At 42.3% G+C, this 10597-nt stretch overlaps 1 protein-coding gene across 1 annotated transcript in view; it reads left to right on the forward strand.

The window, feature by feature from the left end:
• Positions 1–8615, forward strand: part of jak1 (Janus kinase 1) — a 29387-nt gene extending 20772 nt beyond the window's left edge. Inside the window, exons 16-25 of the mRNA XM_084547829.1 lie at positions 87–225; positions 1978–2129; positions 2227–2377; positions 3416–3504; positions 3705–3897; positions 4253–4377; positions 4472–4644; positions 5406–5523; positions 6016–6126; positions 6856–8615. Coding sequence (XP_084403955.1) covers positions 87–225; positions 1978–2129; positions 2227–2377; positions 3416–3504; positions 3705–3897; positions 4253–4377; positions 4472–4644; positions 5406–5523; positions 6016–6126; positions 6856–6975 — 1371 coding nt within the window. The 3' untranslated portion in view covers positions 6976–8615. The remainder of the gene's footprint in view (positions 1–86; positions 226–1977; positions 2130–2226; positions 2378–3415; positions 3505–3704; positions 3898–4252; positions 4378–4471; positions 4645–5405; positions 5524–6015; positions 6127–6855) is intronic.
• The last annotated feature ends 1982 nt before the right edge of the window (positions 8616–10597 follow it).

Consider the following 10597-nt stretch of genomic DNA (forward strand, 5'->3'; position numbering starts at 1 on the left):
ATCAGGAACACACAAAATTCGTGTTAACAGATTTACCCTCTTGACTGTGGACCTGTTTTGTGTATGTGTGTGTGTGTGTGTTGTAGGAGGACAAAAAGCTGGTCCATGGCTTTGTGTGCGCTAAAAACATCCTGCTGGCCAGAGACGGACTGGGTGCCGATGAAGGAGGGCCCTTCATCAAGCTCAGTGACCGAGGAATACCAATCACAGTGCTCACCAGGGAGGGTGAGTTCAAAATGGAGACCACACACTTGAGCTGACTGAAAATGCAACTGGAACATTTCTGAATAACTTTCTTTCCTAATCAGTTATAAGTGAAAGTAAAAAACTAAAACGAGCACAGACCCTCAACTAAATGCAACACAGTGAGGGTAAAGAAATTTAACTTTTGACCCGGACTCACTTTAGATTTAAACTTGATCCCATTTGTTTTTGCTCCTAACACATTTAACCGTCCATAACTACTTTTTGTTTTGCTTTCGTTTAACCTCCGAAAATCCTCTTTTTCTTCCCACACAACATTTCCGATCACTCAGCGATTGTCAGTAATAGGAAATATATTTTTCACATAATTGGTGCAGTGGGTGCATTTCCGTCTCGGGCTGTAATTTGGTTTGTAAAAGCTGCGGAGATCTGGGTTCAGAGAAGATGGTACGCCAAGGACACATCTCAGATTGCACAGTTCCCTTCAAATGGTTGCCTCATATTTCCGTTTGTCTATTAGAGTCAGAAGTTGTGATATAACCCAGTGCGGCTGCCCAGAAAGATCGACACACTAGAAATGTTTCTGCACGAATGAGCGCTGCCCCTGGGAACGCTCCTCCCCCGCTCTTTTTTTCCCCCCAGAACTCTAACATTTCTTATTCTGTCTTCATTACTTTGCTGACCAACCAGTCTTCTAGCTTTACACTGATGTCCTTGTACATAGATTTGATTGGAACATAGTGCTTGAAGTGCTGAGAAACCCGCTGGGAGCACTCCTCCCTGCTTCCCAGCAATCTCAAATTGCTTTACTCCAACCCTCAAATCTATTCTTCTGTTTCACTCACTGTTTTTTTTTCTTTAAATTTCTTATGTCCGTACACTCAATTATCTCCTTTCCCGCTCCCATTTCTTTTCTCTGTGAAGATATATGGATTTGCAGAGCCGGCAGCGGAGGTCAGCCAATCAGTTAGCCTGTCTTCCAGTCAAAGTGATATATTTCAGCCAGCTGACATCAGGCCATCAGGCCATTTTAGATTCAATGGAGGCATTCAGGCAACATGTTAAGTCAGCTTACCCGCCTACAGTAGTCGGCCTGTCAAAACAGCAATGCACTTAACTATTGATTCCCGGTATTTGAAGCATGCTGAGTCCGTTAGGCTGCACCCCGAGATGTGCTTTTACAAAAGTGTATGCATTTAGTCAGCAATTGTATTGATCATGATTCCACTCTATTAAAGCTTTTTTACTTTTTTAAAGGTGATTAATAAAGTATTGTTGATTTATCTGCGATATTTGGAGTATATAGCAAATGTGAAATGGAAGAGAAACCTCAGGATTGTTCGTGTAGGACGTGAAGAAATGTAAAAGATTACAAAGTGGAAGCAATAACGTCAAATTACAAAGATTACTTTCTGCGACAGTATCAGAAAAATAAGTTGGATGAAGGATAATGTCAAGTTACTTCCAGGATTTGTAGGAGCGTGCCACGAACTTAGAAATATAAACATTGCAGCTGTTTGGTTTGGTTTTATTATAGTTTTTTATGACATTTGAGGAGGCTACTGAATACATATTTGTTTAAAAGCTTATGGTATTATCTGACACATGAGGAAACGTTCACATTATCGCATCTTAAATTGGCTGCCGTTAACAGCCGAGCTTGTGTGGTAATCCAGTAAAGCAGCGAGGAGTTTCACGCAGCTCCCCTAATTGTTCTAGACAGCACAAGTCTGTGCCGTCACATCTTAAACCCGACTTTGCTTGCGCCCGCAGAGTGTGTGCATCGTATCCCATGGATCGCTCCGGAGTGCGTGAAGAACGCGTCGTCCCTGGGCGTCGCAGCTGACAAATGGGGGTTCGGTACCACCCTGTGGGAGATCTGCTACGACGGAGAGGTCCCTCTCAAAGACAAGAAACTCACAGAGGTGTGTGATAATGCATGCACGCCTGATTTTGTTTCCACACTACACAATTGACGTTTTTTTAATGTCTTAATCACATTTTTGTCTTTGTCCTGAGCAGAAGGAGAGGTTTTATGAAACAGAGTGCCAACTGGCCACCCCAGACTGCACAGAGCTGGCTGAACTCATGACCCACTGCATGACCTACGACCCCAAGAAGAGACCTTTCTTCAGGGCTATTGTCCGAGAAATGGACATTCTAATAGAGAAAAGTATGTTTGAGGGGAATTTGTGTAGTGCACATTATATGTATGTATACATGCACATACACGGCTGACCATAAAGTTGGAATACTTTTGTTTTCAGACACATATCCTCTTTTTATTCCTATTTAGACACATCAGTTATATGTTTAGAAGATATACACGCTATCTATCAAGAATAATGCACATTATCACAGTAATTTAATGAGAAAAGGTAAATATATTTCATTCCAACTTTATTAGAAACTGTGTATTGCACATTGTATGTATATATTGCACATATACAATATATACACACGATGAAAAAGATGAGCAAAACATTTTTGGTTTCATTTTTGCCTTCTGACGTCTTGGAATTAAACAAAAAAAATGCTATCCGTTCCAGAGACTGCGGAACAAATTAAAAACATGTGCAGGTTAAATAATTCAAGCCCTGTTGTTTGCAGTTGGAGTATGACCTGAATGTTCTACATGTTTTTTCTATGTCACCTCGCAGCTGCCTTGTAGAGCCAGAAACGGAGAGAGAGAGAGAGAGCGAGAGAGTTGTTTACTCAACTCAGATGTTGATGAGGAAGTTCATTGAGTGCAGTACTGCTGATGTGCCCCTTATCTGGGCCCCATGGCATCATTTTACTCTTTTCTTCCACCTGCTGGTCAGATTTAGATACTGCAGCCAGTTTTACCAAACCAATTTGATGCTCTTACATTAAAATCCCTTAACCAGCTATGAAATTGACTCCAGTATCTCCTCGTAGTTCTACCTGAAAGGTTAGAAATCTATTTCGAAACTGTTATCAGTATTTTGTAATTAGTAATAACTGTGGCACAGAATGAGTCGTACCTGAACAACGAGCTGTCCTACTAAAAGTGGCCATTTGTGTGGAAACCAGAGCAAGCAGAGTTACATAACCACAGAAAATTCTAGTGAAAACTTCGACACCGTCAACCACAATAGACTTCCTATGACGCAAGTGTGCTTTATGTTGAAGAAAAGTTGAAGTTTTTTAGCGAGCGTGCTTAATGTTTTTGTTTCGCTCCGCTTCTCAGACCCGTCTATCGAACCCCAGCCCACGCCTGAGGTGGACCCAACCATGTTTGAAAGGAGATTCCTGAAGTGGATCAGAGATCTGGGAGAGGTAAACCTGACCTGTGTCAAACTGAAGCAAAAAAAATAAAAATCTATATTTTGTTTCTGTGCACTTTGCGCAGTGAGCACTCACTAGTGTTGCATTTATGTGTAATTATTCCCATGATTCCATCTCAAAAACAAGTATAAAACCTCACAGGAATTAGTTTTAGCGCACTGCACTAAACTTTGTTCACGTCCCTCATGTAGGGTCACTACGGTAGGGTGGAGCTGTGCCGCTACGATCCCAGAGGAGACAAAACGGGCGAATTGGTGGCGGTGAAGTCGCTGAAGCCCGAGAACCGGGAAGAGCAGAACAACAACCTCTCCAGGGAGATTGACATCCTGAAGGCGCTCTACCATGAGAACATTGTTAAATACAAAGGCATCTGCCAGGAGGAAGGTACGATGGGAGGGAGTACAGAAAACAGAAAGTGCACAGAAACCTGAGTCTTATTGACTGGAGGTTCAGTTACTGGGTCCAGTTTGTGCCTCTCTCAAAATCTTGTCATGTCATTTCCCCAAAGACTCTTCAAACAATCTAGGTGACAAAAAAAAAAATTAAAAAAAAATAAAAAATCCCCTTCCTCTGAACAGTAACGTGCATACTTGCATCCAACCCTTAAAACAGTTCACATCCAAATTAGAGGCACAAACTGTGGCTAGCATTTATACACACAGTCTATTTGCATTTTCACACATGCTAATCAATTGTTGTCTTTTCCTTTTGCTGCATTTGTGTCTAAATATGTGCATAGGTGGTCAGGCTATTAAGCTGATCATGGAGTATCTCCCACTGGGCAGTTTGAAGGAGTATCTGCCCCGAAACAAAAGCAAGGTCAACCTCAGCACCCTGATCAGCTACTCCATTCAGATCTGCAAGGTAACACAGCTTCCGTTCACCGCGTTAGATCTCATACACCTAGAACTTGTTGACCCCCCTTTTTTTTTTTTTATTTTGTGCGTATTTATTTTAGGGAATGGAATATTTGGGACTTCGAAATTACATCCACCGGGACCTGGCTGCCCGTAACGTGCTGGTGGAGAACGAGGGGACGGTGAAGATCGGAGATTTCGGCCTCACGAAGAGCATCAAGGACAACGAGGGATACTACACCGTCAAGGACGACCTCGATAGCCCCGTTTTCTGGTGAGCCGAAAGGAGAGGCGGATGAAGCGTTTTGTTCAGTCAGACTTCACTGTGACAGTTGAGAGCTTATTGTTGCGGCATATTGACTTTGCAAGAGGAGGAGATAAGAGAAAGGGGAGGCGATGCTAAATGAAACGGGAAGTGGCAAAAAAGAAATCGATGGCATATGAACTGAAGGGGCAAAATGTGGAAAATGTGTGATCTATCCGAGCGTGGCTCCAAGTTTCATTAAAAGCCATTTTTATTTAGCAGGAAGTAGATTAAAATTTTAGCAGTGAGTTGCCTCCCGTGTCAGTCGTCTAGGATCAAATGCTCAAGGAACACTAGGAGTGAAATGTGAGACAGTTAGGAAAAGGGCTGACAAGGAACAGGGAACTTAGCAGGGAATGGGTCTGCATAATCACTGGAGTACTTAAGGGATTCTGTTTTAATTGTACACATAATTTACTGACCATTGGCATTCTGTTATTTGGAGACAATTCAGGTTTATTAAAATCAGCAAATACTTTAATTTAAGTGGTTTACAGGTGCAGAGTGACTATAAACTGCACAGAAATAAGTACAAGTATACTATTCATATATTTGTGTTACTATGCAAAAGATTTCATAAAAAGAAACTTTAATTCTTATTTTTCATGGCAGTGAAAAAATAAAATCGAGTCCAAGTGGTCGCTCGTGGTGATGACATATCCCTGCAGGGGGAAAAGAAGGAACAGTTGACGATGTGGAAGAATGAATGTTGTCACGCTCCTGTGTTTCAGGTACGCCCCAGAGTGCCTGACTCTTTGCAAGTTTTACCGGGCTTCGGATGTTTGGTCCTTCGGCGTGACGCTGTACGAACTCATCACCTACTGCGAGTTCAGCAAGAGCCCCATGACGGTCAGTGTCAAGCCCCACAGAGAGAGGCTTTAGAGGAATTCTTCTTATCCCTTATTCGTATTTTATATCTTTGAAAACCTGGATGATTTCATACTCTTGAGCAGCCATACCGTAAAGCACTGTTTTCACGAGCAGAATTTATCACAGCGTTACAAACACAGTCATTTGTACGTGGCAGATGGTGCTGGTCTTTGGCCAGAGCAGCAGATGACAGACTCCAGCAGGAGCTTTCCAAACTGCAGCCAGTGCCAAGAGCCTAGTTTATCACCAATATCTTTTATTTACCTCTTACTTTTAACTACCACTGACACATCACTCTTAATGGAGGCTAGTTAGTAATGAAGATGGTAAATGTTAAAGCAGTGAGTCATGTTAAAGGACGAGAAATGACGGTAGTCAAATCTAAAATCCCCGAAACTGATGGCAAGAAATATGTATTCACTTAAATTGCATTTCCACGTTTCACATCTAAATCCTCTTTTACCCTCACAGCGCTACTTAGACATGATCGGCCACACTCACGGCCAGATGACTGTCATCCGACTGGTGAAGGTGTTGCAAGACGGTTCGAGGCTGCCCCGTCCAGAGGAGTGTCCTGAATATGTAAGAAACTCAACACTGCTGTAAAATGACAAGTTTGTTTGTTTTTTCCAATGTGTTCTCGAGAGTTGTCTTTATTTCGAAATCAAAGGCAAAGACAATGAAAGTCAGGCTGTCACCTGTTTTTAAGTGCTTTCACTCAGAAAAAACATTATCATTATATTTAATATAAAAAATACCATGATAAAAAGCACAAAGAATTACAGTGCACTTTTAATTAAAAACAATCCCAGGTACTTTTAACCATAGACTGTATAAATGTGGAAAGAGGAAGCGCTCCTCAAAAGTGAAGCTAAAGCAAGTAGAGCTCCCCCTGGAGGCTGGCTGCAGTATAGGTCATAAGCTCCACCCCCTCCATCTTAGCGGGTGGGACTTGGGCCGAACTAAAACACTAAAATACATGACAAATAAATAAGTTCAAGAAGTTCACCGTACTGGCTCCAAACTTAAAAGATGGCGCCGCCCGTATCCCCGGGAAAATAGCATTAGTTTGTCCAATGCAAGGAAGTGGTGACACATCGTCCATATTTATATACAGTCTATGGTTTTAACACATTTACAGTAGTCTATAGATTTAGCCAGGAACTGCATATATCCCACTACATTATTTGATGAACCTGTACAAAGGAAAAGAAACATATTGTGACATCCCCAAGGAGCACGCACGTGTTGCAGCTGTGTGGTTTCCCCACATTTTACCACCAGCACTCTAACACTGTCCTTGTTTGACAGATATACAACCTGATGTGCAGATGCTGGAAACAGCTGCCGGACCACAGAATCACCTTTACGTGCCTGATTGAGGAGCTGACCGCCTTTCAGCAACAGCTCCAAAAACAAAACAACCTTTAAAAACTCCAGCTGCTTTGGGGTTTGGGGGGAGGGAGCGAAGCGGACTTTGCCTGCGACTTGAGACCAGAATGCAAACGTCAAAAACTGACCCCAGCAAAGACGAGCAAAGCCGTGCTCCTTCATATGCTTACATAAACCTTCCTTAACCATGGCATGTGAAACCCAAATAAGACACTTTGAACTTTTTATTCTCTTTTTTTGGTCATATTATTCTCATATTTCCAATTATGAGCATTTGACATGAAAGAAATGTAGCCTGAGCTTATGCTGAATGTGACCCAGTGCATCGTTTATCACCTTAGGGACAACATTTAAGTGTCTGTGAGAAATGTCAAACTTGTGCGGATTCTTTTATTTCACTCTCAAATACCTTATCGCGTGGCTGATATCGCTCTCACTGATGGACGCTGAAAAGATGGAAACTGAGCTTTTTTTTTTTTTGAGCGCTCAGTTTCACATGCCGGTGTAGAGCCGTTTGTGACGGATGCCGAGGGGATCGCTGATAATCCCGATGATCATGCGACGAAGCGTTTGGGAGCGTGGGAAGAAGACGGGACATCGTCGCAGAAGATGAGATTTCAGCCGCTGCTGGTTGTTTCATGGACTCCTTGCTTCGGGAGAAGTTTTACCTGAATTCATTGTGATAGATGTCAGGATTTGCTGTTCGTAACGTGCAAAAGCAGCCACTGAGAAGTGGCATTAAATTAGAGCCTCCGACCCCAAAGCTTTCTTTGACGTTTCCGAGGCGAGGCGTCTTAATAGTCATTGGCCTCTAATTGTTGAGCAACGCAAGCAGTTTGAAAACATCTTTTAAGGAAGCTGTGGCAGCCATTTTTCAAATAATTGGGACAGATATTGTTAAGAAGAATCTTTGTGGAGGAGGAGCTGTTTCAGCTGCGTTTGCACAGGAACAGAACATTTAGATTTTTGTTTGTGGGGCTCTAATGTAATGGATCTCTTATAGTTCCGATTAGTCACGCCCGAAATCCACAAACCCACCTTTTCCTGAACTGTTAATGTTGCTTTATGTGCAAGTTGGGGTAAGTCAGAGCCAGAAATACTGGCAATGAAAAACTCAGCAGGTGTAATACTGAAATAATACTGCAAGGAAAGAAAAGAAAAGAGACAAGCCTATATTCATTGCTGCAAATGGAAGGACTTTACCCTAATCAATGGTTTAACTGATTTGCATGGCTTCTTATGTTTTTTTTTTTTCCTTTTCGAAAATATAATTTCTTTTAATGATACTTTGTGCATTTTATATGATATCCTCCAATAGCGCAGACACCTTATAGTACTGTATTTATCAATGTATACGTCATGGGGATTGAGTGGGATGGTGTTTTCTGTTAATTCCCCCCGGAGACATTCACATTATCATCACAGTGACCTCGGCCAGTACTGCTCCATGTAACTGTGAATATTGGCACCAAGACGACACCAACAAAGGGATTGTCGAGAGGACAGAGATGCTCAGTTCACCTTTTATTTAGGAATGTAAAAGACAATTCCTTCTGCTTGACATAAGAGAAAAGAAATTTATATATATTTTTGAAAAAAAAATAAGATGACTTATGGAAGGCAAAAAAGTATCCATAATTACACAATGAAAAAATAAATAAAATCAATGTTGTATTCTGTCTGTCAAATGCCATGTTATATAACTACTGAAAACAGTTTGTTCTATATATTACAGATGTAAGCAGGCATGCTAAAGGTGCTCTAGAAATACCTTATTCACAGTAAAACAATATCAATGTCAGATATAAAATTTTGAAAAATCTACAGTATCTTTCAGGTCAAAAGGAAAAAAAATAATAAATCCACAAACTCTAAAAGCGAGAGCATTTTACAAAGCACAGCAAATCTTAATGAAACGACAGCCACTGAAATGAGTCGGCAAAGGAGAAACACTTGAGTATTGCAGCGCTTTGTGATCAACACGCCTCACCGCTGACCTTGTGCGATACCGGTACGACGCCGCTGGAGCCCAGAGGGAGACGAGAGGGAGACGAGAGGGAGACGAGAACAGAAAGATCTGGATTTGGACCTGAACTGATACGGCCACAACTGAAACTACGGACAAGATTATGTGGTCTGATATCAACGAGCGCCCTCATGTCCTCATGGTAATGATAACGATATTAATAATAATAATAATATAGTTCCATTGTTGTTTTTTTGTGCTCTTAATTCCAGGGAACCAGACCCCTTATAGTACAATCATCAGGACGACGTCACATCAAAATAAAGATACTGCCCTTTATCAGTCAGTCCCCAAAAACTAAGAGCCTCACCAAATACATACGTGACCAACACAGAGATCAAACAAATCAGGCATAACATTATGACCACCTTCCTAACATTGTGTAGGTATCCCTTGTGCCTCTTAAACAGTTGTGACTTATCAGAGAATGGACATGGGCCTTCTGAGGGTGTCCTGTGGAGTCTGGCGACATAATGTTGATACTGGGGGGGGCTTTGAGGGGAGGGTCTTCTGTGGATCATCCCACAGATACTTGATCAGTTTGGGATCTAGTGAATTTGGAGGCCAGGTCAACACCTTGTGCTGTTCTTCATGTTTTTTGGAGTTGTTCCTAAAGCGTTTTTGTCAGGCTGCATCCTGCTGGGGATGGCTGCTGCCATCAAGTAGTGTCATTGCTATGGGGTGGGGGTGCCTGGTCTGGTCTAGGTGGGTGCTACATGTCTAAGTAACATCCACACGAATGAACGCCAGGTCCAAAAGTTTCCCAGCAGAACAATCAAACGTCACAAGATGGTCAATGTTATTTACTTCTCCCGTCAGTGGTCATAATGTTGTGGCTGATCAGTATATATATATGTTTAGAAGATCCAAGCATCAAGAAGAGCTTATAATTTGGTGATTTAGGTACAACATCACCAGTGAAACCAAACAAATCTGACTGAGAAAAGACTCAAGTGACACAGCCGCTCTGCAGCGCCCCCTGGTGTGTTTACCTACAAACTGCATCACACAAATTGCAGGACACGTAAGTGTTACTGAGACACAAGCTACAAATGTTTGACATTAGAAGTGACACTGTTCCAACACGCCTTCTGTACAACAGCAGATGATGTGTCACCATGTTTACAACAAAAAAAAGAAGGGGTGAAGGAGGGGCTGCAATCTGCAATCTCACCACTAGATGCCACCAACTCCACGCGCAATGCAGCTTTCAGCTCAGAGCCCAACCAAGCAGCCCTACATGGTTAAGCTTGAGGCACAGACTGAAGAGGGGGGGGGGGGGGGGGGAATGCAATAGCAGGTGAAACAACGGTGAGCGAGATGCAGACGTCTGCGGAAGGGGTCAAAGGTCACGGGCAGAAAGAGAGGGAGAGAAAAGAGGAGGCCGACACAAGCGGTGGTGGCTTTCTAACTTGTGGGGGTGATTAAGCTCTTTCTGCCGCTTCCTCAATTTTAAAGCCATCACTGAACATTTAGCCGAGATTTTACACAACTGTAACGTCAACCGTCTCCATGGCAACCAAGCAAACTCCCAAGATGAAGTGGAGTAAGCGGACCATGTGATGAAACATAACACACAACATACTATAATATATTATTCAACTGGCTCCATCCAACTCAGAAACAAATTTACAT

Source organism: Chelon labrosus, assembly GCF_963514085.1.
Source record: "Chelon labrosus genome assembly, chromosome: 7".
NCBI lineage: Eukaryota > Metazoa > Chordata > Actinopteri > Mugiliformes > Mugilidae > Chelon > Chelon labrosus.